We start from the raw sequence: 27,247 nt of genomic DNA on the forward strand, positions 1-27,247 counted from the left end.
ACAAAACAACAATAATTATATCTTTAAGAGGAACTTTTATGGGATAAAGAGGCTTGGTATTAAAGGAATCTTGGGAAACAGATAATGGAAATTTCTTAATGATGGAACTGAAAAAAATAATCATGGCAAAAACCAGGGTTCACATTTCAAGAGAGTCTGCTCTGTTTGTGGTATCAGCTGAATCATCTCTGTATGGTAAAGAAAACACAGCAAAATAATTTCCATTCAAATAAAACACAAGCTCCATCACATACAAACACCCCCGCACATACCACACCCTCTCTGTAGCCCCACTATCCTGCTCCCACACTTGCAGGCCCCCTCTCTCCTCCTCTTTCCATAGTCATGACCACAATCTCTGGAATTCTCCTTCCCCTGCTGCCACATTTCTTATTCATTGTAATCAAATATTATGTATGTGGAGAATATTGGTCATGCAGGTTTTGACTTCCCCAGTGCCTTGCATTATGCTTGAGGATGGGCCAGAATTTAGGTTTCATTTTAAAATAATATGTTTATAGGTTCTAAAGTCAAGATTACCTTTCTTTTTTTTTTTTTGTCCCTAGGGTGAACAAGGGCTGCCTGGTCAACCTGGAATTCCAGGTAAAAGAGGTTACCAAGGGGCACAAGGTGATCAAGGACCATGTGGAGAGTCTGGCATGAAAGGGCAACCTGTAGGTGCCAACTCAGAAATTCACTGAGCACTTATTATTCTGCATACCAGGCCACCATCATACAATAATGATAATCATTTCTATTCACATTACAGGGAGAACATGGTATTCAAGGTTTGACGGGTTTCCAAGGATTCCCAGGTCCCAAAGTATGCTTACATATTTTCAACTGGTCTCTAGTTATCTAGAAAAAAAAAAAGGTGTTCAAATACCAATATTTAATCTCTGACTTGAGCTTCTGTTTTCTTTTTTAATCGGCAAAATTTCAGTTGGTATGGAATTATATAATTGAGTTTTGAATGTTAATTTTAAAACTTATGTAACTATATATTTTCCTAGCAGTTTTATTGAATAATTTGCTTCTGTATCTTCTGTTTTTCCAAACATTTTACTATGAAAAATTTCAAACATACCATAAAGTTGAGAGAATGAGTTAACATGCATATACCTATTACCTATATTCTACAATAACATTTTACTCACTTTATTATGTACCCATCCAACCAGCTATTCCTATCTCCCTCTATCTCAGTCCAGTTTTGATGTATTTCAAAGACAGTTGTAGACCTCAGTACAATTCCTCCAAAATACTTCAGCCTGTACATCATTAACTATCATGTTCCATTTTTTAAGGGCCAGTTCTTAATAGATTGGTACAAGGTTATTTCAAGTGTAAAATGTTCATATTTTGGCTTTTTTTAAATCATGCTTCTAGGGTCCCGAGGGAGATGCTGGCATTGTTGGAATATCAGGTCCTAAAGGCCCTGTTGGACAGAGGGTAAGTATGAAGTCATTCTGCCTTCCCATGTATTGTATTTCTTTGCTCATTGCAGGAATTAGGGTTATAAATTCTACAAATAATATACTTCAAATTAATAACTTAATAAAATTACTTTTAAAATAGAAATTCATTAGAGCACATGCAGAGAGGTTCTCAACCTCTGTTAGTTCATATATTAGTTTGAACGAAAGACCCTGCAGACCACCCATGCTTCTTGGTTCTTTAAAAAAAAGGGAGGGGGTATTAATATGACTACTGGATAATGTATTTATTAACTTACACCAGGAACAAAAACATAAAGTGGTTTCATGTTATAAGCATTAATATGACCAGGAACTAGAGACCACCCTCATGTACCACCTGGAGGAGACTTGTCTATGACCTGAATTCCTCAGACCACACTTTGAAAAATGTTTCCCAATCACTCTGCTCAAGGGTGGGTATCCCTAGAGAGTGATGAGGAATTAATTAAAGAGTTGGAAAGATCAGGGCTCAGAAGAACTCCAATTAGCTGTTTAGTGCCTGAAATTGTAAACTGTAAAGAAAATAAATATTAATAGCATAGATAAGTCACCAGCAGTTACTGGTTATTTTTGTTTCCTTGCTTTCTTAGTTTTGTTTTTATTAACCACACTCTCCTAATTGATGAGATGATCTATAAACTATAGAGAAAAAAAGGTTAAAAAAAAAAGCAGCGTTGGTTTGAATGTAGTAGTAGCTCCTCTATGACTAATGCAGGCAGCTTCTTTACCGTCTGAGCCACCAGGGAAGCCCCTCTATGACTAATAGCAGCTGCTAAAGCAGGAGTGGAGACAGGAGAGAGGAAGGTGAGCAGTTCAGACACAAGAGGATTGGATCTTGAAGACTTAACAACTAAAATCCACTGTCTTGTGCAAATATTAAATGAAAAGTCAATTTTTAGAAACCCTACACCCCTCCCCTAACTGTTCCAATAAATTGTTTTCCATAATACAAAAAGCAGTGTTGTCATGGGAAATGTTTATTTATAGAGCCCTTTCAACACTTCTCCAGGTGCAAATAAGTTCTCAGGTAATTAAATCTTTTCTTGATATTGTCCAAGAGAAGTTGGCTGCTTGTCTAGCCTCTGTCCTAAGCAGAGTCATACTAGGTGCTGTGTGTCTGTAAGCCAGGATCTAAGCCTATACTGCTTTGCAGCTCCAGAAATGTTATCAGCTCTACAATAATAAAGTTTTGGTAACTAGCTCACAAATAAATTATAATTGTAAATGTTCCTTTATTAAGTCATTATAGAGACAAGTGAAAAGTCTTGCTAGATTAATATTTAGCAAAAAACTATTATGTACAAAATACTGGTGTTCAGTTTTTGTCCTTATATCATTTATTCCTTATAAAAGTCCCATGAGAGAAGCTATTATCTCTATTTTTCTGATAAGGAAACTAAATCTCCACAAGGTAATTTGCTGAATGTCATATATGGCTAGTATATAAAGGAATCATTATTTGAATCCACATCTGATTGACTGAATAATATATTAGAGGTTGCTTGCTAGTTGCATGATTGAAAAGTAGGATGAATATTAAGTGACCTAGTGCCTAGTACTTGCTCAATAACCAATATTTGGTGGTTAAATAAATTAATGTAGGATATCTAGATTAATTCTTATCCATTTCAAAGTTATGTTTAGGTAGTTAATACCATAGCACCTCATCTTTTGAACACATTTAGATAAAAATAAACAGTATTTTGCTCTTTGCTCTTTGGGTATACTCTTTCTAGAGTTTATATATACCTCTGAAATTTTAAAAAATAAATCATTGTTTCAGATAGATCATGGTCAAATTTATTAGATTAAAGCTTTACTGACTTTTTTTTCCAGTAATAAGCCAGTATAGAGGATATATTTGATTAGGTTAAGAAATCAAGCCTCTTGATTGTAAATCTTTGAGATTTGTGTACCATGTTATAAAATTATCACTTAAAGTATATCTTCATGTTTAATGTGATTTCATTACATTTACTTTTTAGAGTATTGGATAATTTCTCTCATTCTAAGCCAACTTAATGTTAAAGTTTTTTTTTTAATTAATTGATTTTTTTTATTAGTTGGAGGCTAATTACTTCACAACATTTCAGTGGGTTTTGTCATACATTGATATGAATCAGTAGACTGCATAGCATTATAATTACCTCCATTGATAGTATTTTCTGTGCCTTGGCAGGAGATGGACAAAGAGAAAGCCTGTTAGATATTCACATTTATATATTCCAGGTCAAGTGGAGCTAGAGACACTGAAATTTGCAGCCAGTGGGAGTGGGAATAGGGGTTGAGGGAAAATAGCTAAAGTAAGTATTTTGTATTTATTAAGAAATGACACACTCCATCTTTGGGAGGAGTTGACTAGACATACAGCTTATTCAAAGTTATCTTCATAATCCAGTAGCAGCTTACACTTTGAAACTTGTTTTCACATTTAATTCTTACAATGGCCCTGTGAATTAGGCATTCTTATTTCTGATGAAGGAACCAAGTTTAATTGGTCATAAGGATGCCCTCTGGTCCTTTCCCATAATTTCTATCAACTCCACGCTGCATGCCACTTAGACAGTTGCTCCTTCAACATCTGTAAATAAATTTATTTAAAATTATATACATGACCCTCTGTAGTCTTCTTTTAAAGCAATTGCATTTGTTATGCAATGGCATACATATAAAATGGCATCATTGAAACTATCACCAAATAAAAATTGCAATACTGATTTCCCAGCTTGTTAGAAATTATAGGTTAATTCTCCTCCATGGAAAATTATACTAATATGCAGAATTTATTCAGATCAAAATTACTATGATTTCTGATAACACCATAAGATTTTGTAATAAAAACTGGAATTATGTGGACATGGACTATTTTGCTATTGTGCAAGACATTTTCTAGAATTTTTCTGAATTATACTGGCAATGAAACTGACTTCTTTTCTTTTCTTTTTTTTTTTTTTTTAATCTCAACAGGGAAACACTGGCCCCTTTGGCAAAGAAGGTATAATAGGTCCAACAGGTAGAACTGTAAGTTCGTTGCAATACAGGTCTTTTTTTTTTTTTTCCATTTTCTTTTCTTTTTTAATTTAATCCTATTCTAGAGTAATCCACAAGGAATCACTCTGGGTATTTGAGAAGCAAGGGCAAAAATGTACATTTTCACCTAAAAGTTATTCCTAAGAATTAAGAGATCAAATGTAATGAAGAAGATACATATAGTGAGGTAGGCACTTAAAACTGGAATTGAGAAAGGAAAATAGAACTGGTCGGGGTGGGGAGGGGTTGAGCATCATAATCAGGAAAGCAATAAAAAGAATCTATTTTCTGAAAGAGAGAGAGTAAGAAAAGATAGACAGCCAAGATTTGAGTCTTTAAAAGTACTCACTCTTATAAAAGAAAGAAATAGTTGGTGGAAATAGCAGAAAACCCAGAAAAGCACAAGATTAAGGTCAGTTTCCAGAAAGGGGTAGCTAACAGTGATCTTTAAGAGGATAAATTGCAGCAGAAGATGGAGTACAGCTTGCACTGAGGAAGGGAGTAAATAAAAATATGTAATAATAACTTTTCTCAAATTCTTTTTTTTTTCCTTTTTTTTTTCATTTATTTTTATTAGTTGGAGGCTAATTACTTCACAACATTTCAGTGGGTTTTGTCATACATTGACATGAATCAGCCATGGAGTTACATGTATTCCCCATCCCAATCCCCCCTCCCACCTCCCTCTCCACCCAATTCCTCTGGGTCTTCCCAAATTCTTAAGAAGACTTTGGAGCATGTATGGTTATTTGCATTCAGGACAGGAGTAAACATGAATTTATGAAGGTTCACTTCATTATTTAAGATGATACAGGCAGTGAATAACGTAGATAATATTTCCTACTTCAAGAGCAGTGCTCTTTCTACTCCATTCAAGCAATGTCTGGAGAGGAAGTTGAGACAGTTGATGTATGCCAGTGCCTTAGGGAATCTTGCTATGAAATAAAATAGGAAAATAAGACAGTGAATGGTGAGGTAGTCATGGGAGGGTTTTACAATACTAAATAGTGTAAACATACAAGAGGAAAATTGAGACTTGGAAAGGAAAGATTCATTCTCTGCAAGGAATCAGTGTTTTGAATCATTTGAAAGTGTGATATATAGAGAGACCTGAGTTTAAAAATATAAAACAGAATCCTTCAAATATTAAGTGTCAGTATTCTCATTGATAAATTTAGAGAAGAATTCACCACCAAAGTTATTGGCTTTCTGATTTTTAAAAAAATGAAATGTGTAACTCACTATTTCTCTAGATTTGCAGCATTTACCACTCAGAGCTATATAGTCTAAGTGGGAGGTTGTAAGTGGGAGAAGTCTCATATTTCAGTGGGTGGTTCTTCTGCAAGCTAAGGAACACATACTGTTCTGATTATGGGATGATTGTTCTCTTCCATCAAAAATGTGAAGTATTAATTGGTCAAGGAAAATATGATAAAGAAGTGGCTCAATTAAAATATCTTACTGTGTTTTGTTTATAGATAGTTCTTAAAGGCCCTTATAATGTTCAGCATGCACATCAAATTTTTTCCATCTTCTATTTTTTTCTATTCTCAGAAGAAACTTCTAAGGAAAGTTCACTATGAAAGAATAAGCATTTGAGAATGGTCAAAACACACTGTGGAAAAAAATAGTGGTGGGGGATGGAGGACTTGCTCTTCCAAATAAGAAAACATTATTTCAAAGTCTTTGTAAATGAAACTATGTGGTAGTACAAACAACAGATCATTGTAGCAGTTTAGAGCCTGGGATTAGATCTCAGACTACATGGGAATTTAATTATAAGGAAAATGGTATATCAGTATGATTTGGGCTGCAAGTAATAGGAACCCTAAATCAAACTGCCTTTAACAATAAGGAAACTTATACCTTACTATGGGAATCTCAGAGTTAGGAAGGGCTTCAGATTTGGTGTATTTGGTGACTTAACCTTGTTATCCGAGACCATTTCCACATCTCTATTCTGCCATCCTAAATGTTATCTTCATAATTAGGTTTAGGGCAAATGACTACAATTTCTCAGTTATCACATCTAGATATAATTATCCAAAGTGAAAAAGTGATCTATATCCCTGTCTTAGGAAAAATAAAACTTTTCAAGAATTCTCCCATATTTTTTTTTTTCATGTCTTTTGATCAACCACACACCCATTCCTACCCCAGTGATTGGGAAGGAGGACAAAATTCCTTTTAGTCTTACTACTGCTGTAAGAAATTGGAACCCTATTTCACCCAATTTTTTAAAAATCTCTGATGAACTTTTTAAAAAAAAAGAAAAGAAACAATTAAAAATCTTAGAAAAAATAGGAAGCTAAAGTATAGCTTAAGGATTGGGGAGACCTTTATTTGTTGTTCAGTGACTAAGTTGTGTCCCACTCTTGTGACCCCATGAACTGCAGCACACCAGGCTTCCCTGTCCTTCACTCTCCCCTGGGGTTTGCTCAAACTCATGTCCAATGAGTCAGTGATGCTATCTAACCTTCTCAACCTCTGCCACTTCATCTGAAAACTATGAAAGAACATAAAAATATTTGAATACTTTAAATTTTTTAAATTTTGTATGGGAAAAGAGTCCATAAATAAAACCAGTACAATTGGGAAAAAGTAATTGCAAAGCAAACAATGTATAATGGGTTAATATATAAGCTTTATAAATTGGTATGAAAAAGAAAACTTAGAGAAATGAACAAATCAAAAGGTCAGTAACTATCTGAAAAGGTACTCTCCTAACTTTTAGTCAGAGAAACTTAAATTGAAGTAATAATGAGATATTGCATCTAGTCTCTCAGAAAAGGCTGCAGGGAGAGTAGTATTTTTGTTAGAAATGTGAATTACAGCCTTTCTAAAAAGGTATTTGTTAAAATAAATGTACATATATGCTATGACCAAGAAGTTCCACTTTGAGGAATTTGTCCCATAGAAATAAAAGTACTGAATACACTAAGGAAATTTAACAAAGATTGTTTTTCTTTCACAACACCATTTGTATTGGGGGGAAAAAAGTATGAAATAACATGAATGCTCATCTGTAGAAGAATGGTTGAGTAAACTGTGATCTAGACACTTTGTGGAATATTATGAAACTGTTAGAAAGAATTTATATCTAGTTTGGCTGACTGTTGTTTCATGATGTATTATTTAGCATGAAATGTATCATGCATAAAAGAGTATATGATATCAGCATTATAAAATATGACCAATCACCCCATCCACATGTAAACACATTTTTCAATATTTGATTAGAAAAAGAATATAGATTTTTACCAAGTCAATACTGGATTAGAGGTGGGAGAGAGTGTAAAAAGAAGTTCTGTAAAGCTACCTTAAAAATCAGCTTTTTAAAGTTGCTCTTGTTTAGTCACTAAGTCATGTCCAACTCTTTGCAACCCTATGAACTGTAGCCCACCAGACTCCTCTGTCCATGGAATTCTCCAGGCAAGAATACTGGAGTGGTTTTGTTGCTACTTCCTTCTCCAGAGGATCTTCTTGACCCAAGGGCTGAACCTGGTTCACCTGCTTGGCAAGCAGATTCTCTACCACTGAGCCACCAGGGAAGCCCTTTTTAAAATTTAATACCTAGTTTAAAATGAATTAAATACAAGATAGGAAACACAAAATAAGTAATATATTGTGATTAGATAATGAGATGGTATTTTTAGCCTGCAGGATTAACAAAAAGTGATAGTATATTAGAGCATGTGTCAGGAAAAAAAAAATACATACACTCCTGTATATTGCAAGTATAAGTGCAATTTCAAAGAAGCTTTCTGAAGGACAATTTTTATTAAAACAAATTTTGAGTGCCAGGATATTCATCACAGTGCTATCATGACAAAAATTAGAAAAAGAAATATATAATAGGCAATTTATTTTAAATATTATTATAGGTTTTTAAATACTGGTAAACATTATAGTTATGTGGGAATTGTGGGTTGATACAGAGAAGCATTAATATTTTGAGGGTGCATATTCATGTTACAGAAAAGATGAATAGTATTATTTCATTTTTTAATGAAAAAGTACATACACAATTTCCACAAGGATGAACATGAAAATAGTAACAGAAATAACAGTAGTTCCAGCAACAGCACTCATGTGCACATGGAACATTTACTGAAATAAACCATGTTTTAGATCATAAAACAAATTTTATTACACTTAAAAGAGTAGAAGCCATATAAGGTATGTTCTCTGGCCATAATGGAATTAAACTAAGAATTAGTAAACTAGAAAGATAATAGGAAAAGCGCCAAACACTTGAAAATTAAACTTCACACTTATAAACAATTCATGGACCCAAGTGTCTCAAAGAAAGTTAGAAAATATTTTGAACTGAATGAAAGTATATACAACATTTCAAAATTTATAGGATGTAGCTCAGAAGGAGGATTTTTAAAAAGATGATAAAAAAAAAAAAAAAAAAGATGATAAAAGAGTAGAAGGAAACCACCCTGGAAGCAAGGTTCTAAAAGGCCGAGGAAAACAGATATAGAAGAATTTAATCTGTTAATTTCCTTTCTAAATTATTTTGCATTTGATTATCAGATCAGCTGCTTTGACTTAACTGAATGAATAAGTAGCATAACATCTCACTTTAAAGTAAGACTAGGAATAGCAAAACAGATATGATGAATCAATACAGTGTATTTGTTTTTGTTTTGCTTCGCTTAACATAAGAAAAGAAAACTAGAATTTATGTAAATTTAACTAAATAAGTCTTGCTAGATAAGGGGAAAAAAAACCCATAAATTACCCTGTTTCTGTATACAGCCTCAAGTACATTTGATAAAAAATAAACTAACATTTTCTTTTGTCTTTCAGGGACCCAGAGGTGAAAAAGGCTTTAGAGGCGAAACTGTAAGTTTATCTAAATTTGTGGTTATAGTATCACTTGTCACTGTTTTAAGCTCCATGAGAGCAAGGACTTCTTTTGACTTTTTCATTATGACGTCTCTGATACTTGTAGAGTGAAAATAAAATTATAATTTTCAGGAAGTAGAGCTAACCTATATCATGTATTGCAGTGAAACTCGGTAAGCCCTAATGTTTAAGAACCTGCCAGTCACATTCTTTCCAAATCACTGTGTGAAATGGAATATTTTGCCTTGTCATGCATCAGAAGAGGAGGTGTAAGCTTTCTACACTGGTGCCAGCACAGGAGGACTGTTGAGTCACTTTAGATCTATGCCACTAGATTCAGTCAGAGCCCTAGAGGGCTGCAAAGCAGAAGCAGCTCATTAGTTGTGTTATACTGGAATTCCAAAACCGTCTGACAGGAAAACCCAAACAAACTTTTTGTTCAACCCAATATATTTCAGTCACCTGGAAACAATGGTTAGAGGATGGCAAAATGTACACAGCATTTTCACACTAAGTGACTTACCCTGGCACTGTTCCTTACTTTTCTAGAATGTCAGTTCTTCCAAGTTAAAGAAGATACTTTGTAAAGGGGCCACTTTACAGCAGAACTTATTACAGCAGCAGCATAAACAGAGGACAGGCATGGAGTGAAGTGAGGGGTATTGAACCCAGGTACAGAAGGCACATAGGAATAAAATGGAAGATAGCAGTAAAGCCTTGCTTATAAGGTAATGAGATTATATAGTGACAGCTGAGATTTTTTGCTTTTCACCATAGGGGTATGCTTGGGGCTCAGACTAAGTAAACTGTATTAGTTTGCTGGAAAATGGAATTTATGTGATTTTTAGACTGCTGAAGAATTCTCAAAGGGCATTAAAACAGGTGTATTTAATTTGTCCCTTATATTTTCTCAGCAGACTTACTGTAGCAGGAAGCAAGGGTGTTCGTACACAATGAAGCTATATACCCCAGGAGCAGTTTAAAGGAGAAAGAAAAAGCAAGGAGGCTTGACAGAGACAGGCCATTTTCCATACCTGTCTCCAACTGCCTCCCTGATCTATTCTCTGCTATTACTGTGGTTAGAGCATAAGCTCTGTCAAGAGTAGGATGCCTCGAGTACCTGTGACAGTGACTGTCATAGGCATTTCATGTGTAAAGAAAGTCAGTGGCTCTGATGGATTACCGTATATGTATATAGTCCAAATTCAGTGGACTAAGCCTGAAATCGCTGGTTGCACTAATAGAGATATGGCATCTAGAATAAAGCAGATAATGATACCAGTCATTCCCAAAGGGGAACATGGACAGAATTAAAACACATTCAGAGAAGGATTTTCTCAGATCAGTGATGTAACGAGGAGCCCAGTCATTCCCTCTCCTTGTTCTTTTTGCTCTCTCTTCGCTTCCTGGGTTTTGCACCTGCTTTGTCTTGCCCAATTCTTTACCCCTGTAGTTCCTACTCATCTTCAGGTTGCAATTTAATTTGCTGGAGGTAGATTTGCTGATTTTAGCCTCACCCAGTTGCCACCCATGGACATAAAGTTAGTCCCCAGGACCTAGTGCAATGCCTGGCAACTGTTTGTCAGTCCTTACTTGAATGTTCTCTTATCAGAGAGGATCTTTCAGACAAACCCTAGTAAAACAGCAATGCCTCCACCTGCCTGAGATTCCTTATCTTTCCTTAACCTGTCACCTTAAAACCTGACATACTGCATATCTATTTCATTTTCTGCTTATTACATTTCCCCTCCCTAGAATACAGATGAGGGGAGATACAACATTTGAATTTTAAATATTTGAAAGGAAGAAAGAATACGTATAATGAGTAACTCTAGAGGATAAAATTTAAATGATTTATTTATTGAATTTTCAATGTCTGTGTTAAGCTCTCTGAGAGACAGTGAGTTCCCTGAGGGCACGAAGTGTATATGATACCATCTAATTCCCAGTGTGTTATAATACCCAGCACATAATTATCACAAAGTAGATACAGATTGAGTAATGAATGGAATGCTGGAGTGAATTTCAGCTCAGTAAAATATTGAGCTGCTTTAAAACAAGATGGTTTTGTGAAATAGTGTGTCACAAGCAGTCAAATGACTGTCTCTCTGAGTTTCCTGCACTGGTATTCCTGCACTGAGTATGGAATTAGAATACATACCTTTAAACTCCCTTCCAGCTCTCAGTCTATGATTCTAACAAAAAGAAAATTAATAAGCCCTTCATACAGCACATGTTAGTTCCAGTCAGATCAGATTTCTATTCTGAATCCTTCCACCTCATTCTTCATCACTGGCACCCTTGTCCACATCTCCATAGTGTCTCCCCTGGACTCCTGGTTTCTTTCCGCTCCCTCCACTTTTCTTCACTATAATACATTCTCTACATAGCAGTTAGAGTGATATCATTAAAGCATAAATCAGACTATATCAATTCCCTTTTAAAACCTCCTTGTTACTCTTCCTTATACTAGAATAAATCTAAATTCCTTACTGTGGCTTACAGTGTCCTGCATGAACTAGACCCTACTTGCCTCTCCCAACTCAAGATGCACCACTTTCTCCTTACCAACTCTACTGAACTTATCTCTGTTCTTTGGAACATGCTTGCTTTTTATCTAGAGAATTCTTTCACCTGCTCTTTAAATGACTGGTTCTTCTCTCACTATTCAGGTCTGTGTTCAAATATCATCTTAGAGAAGGCTTTCATGGCCATGTGGTCTTGTTACTCCTGCTCATTCTCTTTGACAATATTCCTGTTTTGTTTTATTGATAGCAGTTAGTGCTATTTGAAAGTATTCATTTTCTATCTCCTCTGCTAGAATATAAACTTCTTGAGAGCAGAGAACTTTGATACACTGGTTATCAGTGTCCAGAATAAAACCTACCACATAGTAGATAGTGTTTGAGAAATTAACTGATAAATAAATAAATGCTGTTCCCTAAAATTAAAAACTGGAGATTTCTTAAAAAACTGGAAATAGAACTGCCATATGACCCAGCAATCCCACTTCTGGGCATACACACCGAGGAAACCAGATCTGAAAGAGACACGTGCACCCCAATGTTCATCGCAGCACTGTTTATAATAGCCAGGACATGGAAGCAACCTAGATGCCCATCAGCAGACGAATGGATAAGGAAGCTATGGTACATATACACCATGGAACATTACTCAGCCATTAAAAAGAATTCATTTGAATCAGTTCTAATGAGATGGATGAAACTGGAGCCCATTATACATAGTGAAATAAGCCAGAAAGATGAAGACCAATACAGTATACTAACACATATATATGGAATTTAGAAAGATGGTAACGATAACCCTATATGCAAAACAAAAAGAGACACAGATATACAGAACAGAATTTTGGACTCTGGGAGAAGGTGAGGGTGGGATGTTTCGAGAGAACAGCATCGAAACATGTATATTATCTAGGGTGAAACAGATCACCAGCCCAGGTTGGATGCATGAGACAAGTGCTCGGGCCTGGTGCACTAGAAAGACCCAGAGGGATGGGGTAGAGAGGGAGGTGGGAGGGGGGATCGGGATGGGGAATACATGTAAATCCATGGCTGATTCATGTCAATGTATGACAAAAACCACTACAATATTGTAAAGTAATTAGCCTCCAACTAATAAAAATAAATGGAAAAAAAAAGTTAATACTACTTCCAGGTCTAGCTGGTAAAGTAACATTTCCTGAATTAACATACTTCTTAATCTTTTGCTCTGTGGGTTACCATACGTGTGTATGTGCTAAGTCGCTTCAGTCATGTCCAACTCTTTTCAATCCGATGGACCGTAGCCTGGCAGGCTCCTCTGTCCATGGGATTCTCCAGGCAAGAATACTGGAGTGGGTTGCCATTGCCTTCTCCAGGGGATCTTCCCAACCCAGGAATTGAACCACATCTCCTGCATTGGCAGGCAGATTCTTTACCACTAGCACCACATAGGAAGCCTGTGGTTGCCATAGTTCTCTTCAGAAACAGTATAAACTCAGTTCCAAAGTGGGGGACACAGTGTAGGTAGTAAAATTAGCTACTGAAAAATAGGGTTAATTGGCACATTAGAATTATTATTCTGTTTTCATTGTTGAATAAACTAGTATTAAATATCTTTTCATCACCTCTTTTCCTTTGATTCCATTATGATTTAAGGAGCTTTATAGAAGTAATCTTTTAATTCCTAGAGACCATCTGCAATTAAATTAATACATAAAACCTTTAGTTAAACCCTTTTCTGCTTTCATCCTATGGAAAAACTTAGTTACATTTCTTATACTGTCATTAGGACTTTTTCAGTATATGCTATAGATTTGTTTTCTTAAAGAGAATGGTTTAAATAATTGACTTTCTAAAGATTCCTAATGAGCCACTGTGTTTCAGAATGTAATACCATCAAGGGGTTCAGCCTCAAATAATACTAGTACATGGAGCATTTGGGGAATGAATTTCATTAACCAAGACCTATTTTATTGGGACAAATATGACATTCTTTGTACAAAGATCAGAATCACAACAGCCTATTGGCTTTATAAATCTTATTTTTAGTTAAGCTGGTATAAGAATTTATAAAGCTATGCTGTTCTTACCAAGTCTTGTACCAAGACCAAATCATGATTCAGTGCCTTAAAAAAAGAGGTGCGGAGCTCATTACACAACATATGAAAAGTATACCTATTAGTGTGAATTTGGATTTCCTGGTTAGGAAGCTTTATATCTTCCACAGTTTAACATTGTTAACTATAGTAATGACCCCAAATAAGTCCTACACCACTAAGAGAACTATTTCTAATTTCCTTTACATGAAAGACTTACTTTTCTATTCTATATTTGTCCCATGTCTGTTTCCCTGTGGACTGTTTTAAAAATAAGTCCCTGGATTCATAAATACATGCTCAACTGAGTCAGAGTTTGATGACATCCTGAGAAAACTCCCTAGTGGGTAACACTACAACTCCCATGTCTCCCTCTTCTTCAGAACTATCATGTTAATAGCAACTTAATCCTGAAAGCTTATAAAAATCTCTTGATTTTCATGAGAGCCTCAAACACATTTAGAACATGATTGAGTAATATTTGATAAGTAAGTAATGCAAAGAGGATTGCTGGAAATATTGGGATAAATTATTTTAAAAGTTTAACTCATACTAGAAGTAATATACTAGTGTCAGTCATCCAAAAACAATTTTGATGAAATATCACAATCTGAAACATTTGACTTAAAAACTCAAATAGCCAAAGTAATCTTGAGAAAGAAGAATGGAACTGGAGGAATCAACCTGCCTGACTTCAGACTCTGCTACAAAGCCACAGTCATCAAGACAGTATGGTACTGGCACAAAGACAGAAATATAGATCAATGGAACAGAATAGAAAGCCCAGAGATAAATCCACGAACCTATGGACACCTTATCTTTGACAAAGGAGGCAAGGATATACAATGGAAAAAAAGACAACCTCTTTAACAAGTGGTGCTGGGAAAACTGGTCAACCACTTGTAAAAGAATGAAACTAGAACACTTTCTAACACCATACACAAAAATAAACTCAAAATGGATTAAAGATCTAAATGTAAGACCAGAAACTATAAAACTCCTAGAGGAGAACATAGGCAAAACACTCTCCGACATAAATCACAGCAAGATCCTCTATGACCCACCTCCCAGAATATTGGAAATAAAAGCAAAACTAAACAAATGGGACCTAATGAAACTTAAAAGCTTTTGCACTACAAAGGAAACTATAAGTAAGGTGAAAAGACAGCCGTCAGAATTGGGAGAAAATAATAGCAAATGAAGAAACAGACAAAGGATTAATCTCAAAAATATACAAGCAACTCCTGCAGCTCAATTCCAGAAAAATAAATGACCCAATCAAAAAATGGGCCAAAGAACTAAACAGACATTTCTCCAAAGAAGACATACAGATGGCTAACAAACACATGAAAAGATGCTCAACATCACTCATTATCAGAGAAATGCAAATCAAAACCACAATGAGGTACCATTACACGCCAGTCAGGATGGCTGCTATCCAAAAGTCTACAAGCAATAAATGCTGGAGAGGGTGTGGAGAAAAGGGAACCCTCTTACACTGTTGGTGGGAATGCAAACTAGTACAGCCAACTATGGAAAACAGTGTGGAGATTTCTTAAAAAACTGGAAATAGAACTGCCATATGACCCAGCAATCCCACTTCTGGGCATACACACTGAGGAAACCAGATCTGAAAGAGACACGTGCACCCCAATGTTCATCGCAGCACTGTTTATAATAGCCAGGACATGGAAGCAACCTAGATGCCCATCAGCAGAACGAATGGATAAGGAAGCTGTGGTACATATACACCATGGAATATTACTCAGCCATTAAAAAGAATTCATTTGAATCAGTTCTAATGAGATGGATGAAACTGGAGCCCATTATACAGAGTGAAATAAGCCAGAAAGATAAAGAACATTACAGCATACTAACACATATATATGGAATTTAGAAAGATGGTAACGGATAACCCTATATGCAAAACAGAAAAAGAGACACAGAAGTACAGAACAGACTTTTGAACTGTGGGAGAAGGTGAGGGTGGGATGTTTCGAAAGAACAGCATGTATATTATCTATGGTGAAACAGATCACCAGCCCAGGTGGGATGCATGAGACAAGTGCTCGGGCCTGGTGCACTGGGAAGACCCAGAGGGATCGGGTGGAGAGGGAGGTGGGAGGGGGGATCGGGATGGGGAATACGTGTAAATCTATGGCTGATTCATATCAATGTATGACAAAACCCACTGAAATGTTGTGAAGTAATTAGCCTCCAACTAATAAAAAAAAAAAAAAAAAAAAAAAGCCACAGAAGTAGAAAAAAATGAACAGAATCCAGCATGAATTTTTAGATTAGCTGCTTCATTTTCATATTGTATTGTTTAATGAAAATTAGCAAAATCTTGGAGAGTTTGATTAACACTTTTTCAAATATTATGTCTAAATGTTTCACAATTCTCGATTAGCAGAATTATCTTTCCCCCAGTTTGAAAAACAAGAGGATGTTTTAAGCATTATAAGGAAAAAACTAAGTTATGGGGAAATATGTCCTAAACATTAAAAAATTAAGAATTTGAGCATTGTTGATCCTCAGTTGCACAGTGGTGTCCAACTCTTTGTGACCCCGTGAACTGCAGCATGCCAGGCTTCCCTGTCCATCACCAACTCCCAGGGCTTGCTCAAACTCGTATCCATTGAGTCAGTGATGCCATCCAACCATCTCTTCATCTATGGTCCCCTTCTCCTCCTGCCTTCAATCTTTCCCAGTCTCAGGGTCTTTTCTAATAAGTCAGCTCTTCACATTAAGTGGCCAAAGTATTGAAGCTTCAGTTCAGCATCAGTCCTTCCAATGAATATTCAGGATTGATTTCCTTCAGGATTGGCTGGTTTGACCTCCTTGTAGTCCATGGAACTCTCAAGAATCTTCTCCAACACCACAGTTCAAAAGCATCAGTTCTTCAGCACTCAGCCTTCTTTATATGGTCCAATCTCACATCCATACGTGACTACTGGAAAAATCATAGCTTTGAGTGTACAGACCTTTGTTTGCAAAGTAATGTCTGTTTTTTAATATGTTGTCTAGGTTTTTCATACCTTTTCTTCCAAGGAGCAAGCATCTTTTCATTTCATGGCTGCAGTCACCATCTGTAGTGATTTTGGAGCCCAAAAAATAAAGTCTGTCATTATTTCCATTGTTTCCCCATCTATTTGCCATGAAGTGATGGGACCAGATGCCATGATCTTCATTTTTGAATGTTGAGTTTTAAGCAAGCTTTTCCACTCTCCTCTTTTACCTTCATCAAGAGGCTCTTTAATTTCTCTTCGCTTTCTGCTGTAAGAGTGGAGTCATCTGCATATCTATGTATTGCTATTTCTCACGGCAGTCTTGATTCCAGCTTGTGTTTCATCCAGCCCAGCATTTCACATGATGTACTCTGCATATAAAGTTAAATAAGAAGGGTGACAATATACAGCCTTGACATATTCCTTTCCCAATTTTGAACCAGTCCATTGTTCCATGTCCAGTTTTAACTGTTGCTTCTTGACCTGCATACAGGCTTCTCAGGAGGCAGATAAAGTAGTCTGGTATTCTCATCTCTTCCAGTTTGTTGTGATCCACACAGTCAAAGACTTTAGCATAGTCAATGAAGCAGACATGAGATGTTTTTCTGGAACTGTCTTGCTTTTTCTGTGATCCAACAGATATTGGCAATTTGATCTCTGGTTCCTCTGACTTTTCTATATCCAGCTTGAACATCTGCAAGTTCTCAGTTTAGGGTTCACATACTGTTGAAGCCTAACTTGGAGGATTTTGAGCATTACTTTGCTAGTGTGTGAGATGAGTACAACTGTACAGTAGTTTGAGCATTCTTTGGTGTTGCCTTTCTTTGGGATTGGAATGAAAACTGACTTTTTCCAGTCCTGTGGCCACTGCTGAGTTTTCCAAATTTGCTGGCATATTGAGTACAGAACTTTCACAGAATCATATTTTAGGATTTGAAATAGCTCAGCTGGAATTCCATCACCTTCACTAGCTTTTTTCTGCAATGATGCTTCCTAAGGCCCACTTGACTTCGCATTCCAGGATGCCTGGCTCTAGGTGTGTGATCACACCATCATAGTTATCTGGGTCATTAGGATCTCTTTTGTATAGTTCTTCTGTGTATTCTTGCCACTTCTTAATATCTTCTGCTTGTGTTAGGTCCATATTATTTCTGTCCTTTATTGTGCCCATCTTTGCATGAAATGTTCCCTTGGTATCTCTAATTTTCTTGAAGAGATCTCTAGTCTTTCATGTTCTATTGTTTTCCTCTATTTCTTTGCATTGATCATTTAGGAAGGCTTTCTTATCTCTCCTGTTCTTTGCAACTCTGCATTCAGATCACTATACCTTTCATTTTCTTCTTTGCCTTTTGCTTCTCTTCTTTTCTCAGCTATTTGTAAGGCCTCCTCAGATAACCATTTTCCCTTTTTGCATTACTTCTCTTGGGGATGGTTGCAATCACTGCCTACTGTACAGTGTTATGAGCCTCTGTCCATACTTCTTCAGGCACTCTATCAGATCTAATCCCTTGAATCTGTGACTTCCACTGTATAATCATAAGGGATTTGATTTAGGTCATACCTGAATGGTCTAGTGGTTTTCCCTACTTTTTTAAATTTAAGTCTTAATTTGGCAATAAGGAGTTCATGATCTGAGCCACAGTCAGCTCCTGGTCTTGTTTTGGTTAACTATATTGAGCTTCTCCATCTTTGGCTGCCAAAAAAAATAATCAGTCTGATTTCTGTCTTGGCCATCTTTTGATGTCCGTGTGTATAGTCGTATCTTGTGTTGGAAGATGTTTGCCATGACCAGTGCGTTCTCTTGGCAAAACTGTTAGCCTTTGCCCTGCTTCATTTTGTAGTCCAAGGCCAAACCTGCCTTATATTTGAAGCATATACAATATGTGATTCTTTTTAAAATTCATAGAATGTATAATTTATTCAAATGAAAAATTATCAAACTCTTTTAACTCAAGTAAACACTCTCCTTACATTCACACAGATGTCAAAATTAAAGTTCTCAATTTGTATACATATATGACCTTCTTTCTCCTGATGGAAAACATTAAGAATAAAATTGATAAAAAGCTTGAAAAATCACCATTCTAAAGTGAATCTTGGAGATTATCTTTACCAAACCTATTATGTTACAGTTGAGATATTCTAGATCCAAATGTACAACAACTCCTTCAAGAGCATACTGTTAATTAGGTACGTAGATAAGACCAGAGCTCAGTTCTCCCAAATCGCGTGCTTTTCTATTAATCATAGTACCTCTCAGAAAATAAGGGTCAGGGACAGCTTGTGTAAGGAAAATGGTATGTATACACCTCCCACCTACATTAAGAGTAGCCTGGCCACCCACATACAGATTCCATATGAATGGACTCCTGATATGCAGTTATTTTGCTATGTATTATAATTCACTCATTCCATCTTAACTACACTGCTGTCTAATAATTGTTGTTGTTTAGTCACTAAGTCCTGTCCAACTCTTTTGCAACTCCACAGACAGTAGCCCCCTAGGTGCCTCTGTCCATAGGATTTCCCAGGCAAGAATACTGGAGTGGGTTGCCATTTCCTTCTCTAACTGTCTAATAGTCTTATTTAATATTTCTAAACTCCTAATTAAACCCACTAAACCAGTGGTTCTCAACCAGGAACCATATTGCACCCCTACCCATGAGACATTTGGCAATGTGTGGAGACATTTTTGTTACAACTGCAGAAAAGAGAGAGTTGCAAGTGGTGTCTGTTGTATGGGGACCACTGATGCTGCTAAACACCCTGTGAGTCGGGTTTCTGTATTTAAATCAGGAAAGGGGAGCTCTCCCTACCTAGGCCGGCCGAAAGGAAAGATGATCCTGAAACAAAATCAAGACTGCATTTTCATAAAGGCAAAATCTAACATGCTGAGGTTTAAGGACATACACCTACCAGTATTTTTCAAGTTTAATGAAAAAGAATGTTACTTTTGAAGGATCATATGGGATTAAATGGAGAGGGAATTTATTTTCAAAGGTAGTGCTTTCACTAGAGCCAAATAACGTCCATAATTATTCACATTATTTGATTTCTCTTATAGGAAATTAACATAGACAATTGTAGTTTTATTATAAACTGTATGATAACCTTCTTTACATACTTATTTACATAATATCTAGAGAAAGTGAGTCACTTTTCCTCAGTAGTGGGTTAGGTAAAAGAATGAAATAAACTAATAAATATTTTATTGTTGGAATAATAATTTGTTTTACTTGGCCTTATTCTGTGCACTTATTTCATTGGGGTTGTCCTGCCCTGTCTTGTTTAGTTTGAATTTATTCCATTTTGTCATATTTGTGGTGATCTGACTTGTTCTAGATAACAAGCTCAGTAAAAATATTTTCTTCTTTCTATGACAAAAAGCTTTTTCAAAGATAAGATAGATATTTTGTACTAAACCTTCAGTGCAATTTTCCAAATGTCAGAAATATGCTAAGTAGGGTAAAAAGTTTATTTTTACAATGTTGATCCAAAATGGAGAAACTTACACAGCCAGCTTCACTCTGAGCCTCTGTATATTTAAAAGGCTATGTGCAACATAAAACTTCTCTAACTTATCATGCAGCTTCTGGGGTAAAAGTTTTATGCATTTTATGCTTTAAATTGTAATCATAAACCATGCAAACTAAGAAATGTCCAACAGACATGGTGTTGGAGTCCTCTATCCTTTTTAAGTTACTACGTGTTCTTTGTTCTTCTTGTCACAGTATATTTAGAATTGACAGTTTTGGCATAAAAGATACTTAATCAAGCATAGTATCAAGATTATCCAAAACTCAGTTGAGGATAAATTTTGCTTTGTCATCTTTTAACCATAACCTGAATTTGAATCAATGTAGTTTTAACATTCAGTTGACCATCAAGTAAGTTAAATTTTGAGCGTTCTTTACAGTGATTACTATTGTTCATTTTGAAAAATGTCAGCATAACTTTTCATATTTTACTATATACCAAACTATATTAGTTTAGAAAATAGAATAGTTAAATGTTTAACTATTTTTAATTTCTAAACTAATACTAGTTAATTTTAACATCATTCATTTGTTAACTATCTTTGAATACCTGCTGTGTATCAGGCAGTGTTCCTGTTCTAGAAAATTAAAGGGTGGTCACCTCTTGATGAAAGTGAAAGAGGAGAGTGGAAAAGTTGGCTTAAAGCTCAACATTCAGAAAACTAAGATCATGGCATCTGGTCCCATCACTTCATGGGAAATAGATGGGGAAATAATGGAAGCAGTGTCAGACTTTATTTTTCTGGGCTCCAAAATCACTGCAGATGGTGACTGCAGCCATGAAATTAAAAGACGCTTACTCCTTGGAAGGAAAGTTATGACCAACCTAGATAGCATATTTAAAAGCAGAGACATTACTTTGCCAACAAAGGTCCGTCTAGTCAAGGCCATGGTTTTTCCAGTGGTCATGTATGGATGTGAGAGTTGGACTGTAAAGAAAGCTGAGCGCCAGAAAATTGATGCTTTTGAACTATGGTGTTAGAGAAGACTCTTGAGAGTCCCATGGATTGCAAGATCCAACCAGTCCATCCTAAAGGAGATCAGTCCTGTGTGTTCATTGGAAGGACTGATGCTGAAGCTGAAACTCCAATATTTTGGCCACCTCATGCAAAGAGTTGACTCATTGGAAAAGACCCTGATTCTGGGAGGGATTGGGGGCAGGAGGAGAAGGGGACAGAGGATGAGATGGCTGGATGGCATCACCGAAAGCTGAGCATAGAAGAATTGATACTTTTGAACTGTGGTAGTCCCTTGGTTTGAACTGAACTGAAGACACTTTTAAAGGTCCACAGGAATGCCTAAGTGGTTAGTTGAACAGGAGGAAGGTGTCAAGGTGGGTAGAGAGTTTTAAGCAAGTATTGGAAGAGGAATGGGGATTAAATAGAAAAGGGAAGGAGGAGCATTCCTGATCAAGGAAATAGTATATGCAAAAGAATGCATGTGTGATAGAACTTGGATTATTCAGAGATCCACAAGAAGCTGGTTATAGATGGAGTGAAGGATGTGTTGAGGAGAGTAAGTGGAAATAAGTTCCAGAAAAAATAAGTTCTTGAAAAGGCAGGGGTGCACATTGACTAAGAACATGTACTTTTGTGTTTAACTGATAAGAAATTTATACTTTATTCACTAAGCAGTAAAAAGCCATTGGATTAATTAAACAATCATCCAATGGCTTTTTACTGCTTAGTGAATGATATATTTAGATTTCTATTTTATAAGTAGAATGTAGTTAGCATAGTAGAAAGGAAAAAGTCAGGAAGTCAAATTAGTCACATGATCTTAGCTAGGGCTTCTATAACTAATTGCCATGGGCTAGATGGCTTAAATAGCAAACGTTATTTTTCATTGTTCTGGAGACTGGGAGATCCAAGATCACGGTGCTAACAGATTCAATGTCCAGTGAAGGTTCTCCACCTGGTTTGCAGATAGCTGCCTTCTTACTACAGCCTCACATGTAGAGAAAGATCATCTCTCCATTTTCTCTCTTTATAAGGGCACTGCAATTCAGAGGCTCCACATGATTTAATTAGCTCCAAAAGACCCCTACCTTTAAATATCATCACATTGGAGACTAGGGCTTCAGTATATGAATGTAGGAGGAGACACAAACATAGTCCATAGTGTGATCAGCACTAAACCAGGACATTTACTGTAAGGATGGAGTAGTAGTCTTTGGGAAAGATTTGGGGGTCAGATCAAGAGTAGTGGGTTATAGTTAGATGTTGAAGGAAAAGGAGATGTCTAAGGATACTGGACTTCCTGGTGGCTCAGACAGTAAAGAATCTGCCTGCAATGCAGGAGACCCAGGTTCAATTCCTGGGTTGGGAAGATCCCCTGGAGAAGGGAATGACTAACCACTCCAGTATTCTTGTCTGGAGAATTCCATTGACAGATGAGCCTGGTGGGCTATAGTCCATGGGGTCGCAAAGAGTCAGACATGAATGAACGACTAACACTTTCACTTTTTCACAAGAACATTGAAGTTCCTTTTTTTTAACCATTAGGTGAATGGTAGATAGAAATAACAGGGAAAACATAGTTGTGATTAACATTTTTAAATTTTACATTTCTCAGTTTAATATTAATAAGTTTGGTTTCTAGTAGTATCAACAAAACATGAGAGTATATATGCAGCTTGTTCATGAATGTGGGTGATAGCTGAATTCAAGAACATACAACCTCAAAATACTAAAATAACTTTGAATCTTATCACTTGCCTCGTACAAAAAGGCAATGATAGCAGTTGAATCTTAGTAGTTTTGTTTATACCAAACCAAAATTATAATGTATACATATTGTGTTTTGTCTCCATTTCTCCTAGGGTCCCCAAGGACCAAGAGGTCAACCAGGGCCTCCAGTGAGTTTATTTACATGTATATCTGTTTACCATTGATGCTTATATGCCTGTTTGGTTTGAGATATCTACTAAGTACTTAATTTTTTTTTTTTGTATTATAGGGTCCACCTGGAGCACCAGGCCCAAGAGTAAGTCTTGATTTTGTTCGTTTTACCTTAGTATAATTTTTTTAAGCTTCTTCTATTAACTCTCTGTTAAAGGTATCCCTTTTGCCTACCTCTGTTCTTTTTGTTAATCTGATATAGAGTCTTTGCAACTCTAATAGAACTTTAAATCTGGGCTTCAGACTTTTTGTCTATAACATAGGATGGTATATCTTACTTTTTTGGATGGATTTGAGTTTTAAATAAGTAAAGTGCTCAGCACAATGTCTGACACAATTTATACTCACCAAATAAGAACTCCCTCCGTTTCCTCCAGTTTCAGAATCCTCGCTCTCCTTCTTCAAATGTTCTTTTGTTGCCAACCAGAGTTCTCCACATTTTTAAGCTTTACATGAACGCTTCTCAGCTGCTGGTGGCTGTGGAAGCCCTCGGACTTCTCATGTATCAGTATTTGCTCGTGATTTTTTATAACCCCAAACTTGCTACTCCTATCTTTGAGGCAATACTTCTGTTGATTCATTATCAGCTATCATCTCCTGGCCTCAATGTTTCAGATTTATTTCTGTTATGTCTTGTATGCACTGTCTTACTTGGTAATATCTTTGTTTTCCCACTTATTTCAAGAGGTCTCCTATCTTCAACCTCACCCATGCCCCATTCCTACAGAATTCTGGTCAAATGCAGCAGTCTTTTTTCTGATTTCCTGCCTAACCAAGATTCACTAATGGCTACACAGTTCAGACAAATGGCCAGTCCCATGCCTTCCAAGTCTTGCTTACATGCTTCTCTGCTTTGGATCTTTGAAATTTATGGCTGGTGGATCACTGCAGTTCACTCCCAGCAGGTCAGGAACTCTTCGTTCCCCTCAGCTCTTCATCAGGACAAGGAAAAACTTTCAAGCAAAGTGCCACAGGAAGATTGTCTCCTTGGAAACAAGAGATCTATTTCTCTAAGATTCTTTTAAAAAAATTATTCCCCCTTTCTGTCTGATGGGGATTGAAACCTTACTTACTTGGGATGAACATCAGTGCAAATGTCTTTTTTTAAAAAATCTTTACTTCCACTTCTCTATTCTTCCTTTCTTCCTCGATCGTCACAATGCATGGGTTAGAAAAGCTCTGATCAGTTGCCTTCTCACTTTATAATGACTTTGATATATCATAGGGGCCTTCCTAATAAAGAACAAATTGTAGAAAGATCATACATCATTGGTAAATTAAAGGTGTTTAGTGAAAATGTTTACATTAAAGTGCCAGATTTGGGGGTCACCATTTTCCTCTCTCACTTGGAAAATCCATGTGTTCCTATACAGCCAAAATGAATTAGGACTTGCGAGAGATTTTTGCTCTGAGAAAAATGTGGATAAGAATATGTAACTTTGAGGAATTAGTAAGAGTATTAAATGAAAAAATATGTGTGCTAAATACTGTGTAGTTACCTTAGCTTTGGTTTTATCTCCAAGAAATCATGCCAAATCCAATATCATGAAGCATTTCCCATATATTTTCTTCTAAGAGTTTTAGCTCTTACCTTTAATTATCTGACCCATTTTGAGTTAATTTTTGTTTATAAGTAAGAGTCTAACTTCATTGGGTTTCATGAGGATATGAAAATTTCCCAGCACTATTTGTTGACAGACTGTTCTTTATAGGGAATGGCCTTGACACCTTTCTCAAAAACTATTTAACCATATGTGTAAGGGTTTATTCCTGCACTCTATTCCACTGGTCTATGTGTCTATCTGTATGCCAGTACCACACTGTTTTGATTATTGTTAACTTTGTAGTAAGTTTTTTTTTTTTTTTACATTTTTTTTTTCAATTATTTTTATTAGTTGGAGGCTAATTACTTCGCAACATTGCAGTGGGTTTTGTCATACATTGACATGAATCAGCCATGGAGTTACATGCATTCCCCATCCCAATCCCCCCTTCCACCTCCCCCCCCCGCCCAATTCCCCTGGGTCCTCCCAGTGCACCTGAAATTGAACTATGAAACCCCCAACTTTGTTGTCCCTCTTCAAAATTGTTTGGGATATATACTCTATTTTATAGTTACTAGTATAGTTATCTTTACCAGTGATATTTATTTCTTCATGTGGATTCAAACTTCTGTCTTGTATCCTTTATTTCTGTCCAAAGGACTCTCTTTATTGTTTTTCTAGGAAAGGTTTTCTAGTGATAAATTCCTCGGCACTTATTTATATGGGCATGTCTTAATTTTTCCTTCATCTTGAAGGATAGTTTTACTGGATATAGAAATCTTGGTTGACAGTCTTTTTCTTTCAGCACTCCAAATATGTCATCCTACTGCCTTCTCACCTTTATGGTTTTTAATGAAAAATCCCATCCCTTGGATATGATGAGTCTCTTCTCTCTGCATTCAAGATTCTCTATTTTTAGCTTTCAACAGTTTGATTATGACGTGTTTAGGGGAATTCACTGAGCTTCTTGGATGCAGAGATTAATATTTTTCATCAAATCTGGGGCATTTTCAGCAATTATTTCTTGAAATATTCTTTCTGCCCCCTTTTTTCTGAGACTCCCATCATGCATACATTGGTATATTTTATGGTGTCTGTAGGTCTATGAGTCTTTTCCTTTTCTGTGTTAATTTTTCTTTTTACTCCTGACTGGATAATCTCAATAAACTGTTTTCAAGCTCACTGATTCTTTGTTGTCTACTGAAATCTACAGTTGAGCCTCTCAAGTAAATTTTGATTTCAGTTACTATTAACTTTCAACTGCAAAATTTATACTTGGTTCTTTTCTATAATTTCTATCTCCTTACATTTTTTATTTGGTAAGACATTTTTTCATGCTTTAGTTCTGTAGACATGATTTCCTTTAGTTCTTTGAATATATCTAAAATAATTAATCAAAGTTTTGTCTACTACATTCAACACGTGGGCTTCTGCAGGGACAATTTCCATTGATTGATTTTTCCCATGTATAGGAGTCACACTTTAATGTTACTAGGCATGGTCTGTCACTTTTTCTTGAAAACTGGACATTTTAAATAATATAGAGTGGCATCTCTGAAAGTCAGATTCTTCACCCCAACCTTAGTGTTTAGTATTGTTATTTGTTGTTTTTGTTATTTAGTGACTTTTCCTAATAAAGTCTATATTCTTTGACATACTGGAACACTGAGGTCTCTACTCAGTTAGTTTAGTGATCAGCTAAGGATTGAAGAGAGGTTTCCTTAAATGCCAGAACCAATGTTTCCAAGTTTTTGCCAAGGGTCTCTATGAGCATGTTGGAGCACCCCTTCAGTTCTCAGCCAGGCAATTGACAACTGTACCCAAGTCTTAACTTCCTATTTTCACAGAACCTGAAGATGAGCCAGAGAAGAGAGCTTAGGACCTTCTTCTGTTTTCCTGATAATGTGCCCAGCCTTATGCTTTTCCAGGAATATGTCAGACCAGAGCATTTCAGAATTTCTAAGGACATCTCATTCCCTGATTTTTCCTGTTTGCCCCAACTGTTTTCTAATGTTTCCAGCAGCCACAAAGCTAAACAATTCCATCTAAATTTTTTTTTAAATATTCCTTAGGAAAGACTTTCTGCACTGAGTGAGCTCTGAGTCAGGTAAAATAAAGATAGTCTTGCAAGTGGTGTCTTTAAGGGAACCACCAGAAAGGTCAAATAACAACATTTCACTGGAAAGGAGGCTTTGAAGCATCTCAGCCCCATTCTGCTCCCTCCTGTGGTTTCCAGGCTTCTTCTTTTCACTGCAATTGCAGGCTGTTGGTTTTCAAGGCTACCACAGAGCTGG

The 27,247-nt window shown here is 36.2% G+C and overlaps 1 protein-coding gene across 8 annotated transcripts in view; it reads left to right on the plus strand.

The window, feature by feature from the left end:
- Window positions 1-27,247, plus strand: part of COL24A1 (collagen type XXIV alpha 1 chain) — a 371,899-nt gene that overhangs the window by 329,048 nt on the left and 15,604 nt on the right. For all 8 annotated transcript variants that reach the window (XM_043460779.1, XM_043460785.1, XM_043460778.1 and 5 more), the window contains 7 exons: window positions 567-674; window positions 770-823; window positions 1,390-1,452; window positions 4,446-4,499; window positions 9,327-9,362; window positions 23,331-23,366; window positions 23,468-23,494. In XM_043460779.1, coding sequence (XP_043316714.1) covers window positions 567-674; window positions 770-823; window positions 1,390-1,452; window positions 4,446-4,499; window positions 9,327-9,362; window positions 23,331-23,366; window positions 23,468-23,494 — 378 coding nt within the window. The remainder of the gene's footprint in view (window positions 1-566; window positions 675-769; window positions 824-1,389; window positions 1,453-4,445; window positions 4,500-9,326; window positions 9,363-23,330; window positions 23,367-23,467; window positions 23,495-27,247) is intronic.

This window comes from Cervus canadensis, chromosome 2, assembly GCF_019320065.1.
Source record: "Cervus canadensis isolate Bull #8, Minnesota chromosome 2, ASM1932006v1, whole genome shotgun sequence".
Classification (NCBI taxonomy): domain Eukaryota; kingdom Metazoa; phylum Chordata; class Mammalia; order Artiodactyla; family Cervidae; genus Cervus; species Cervus canadensis.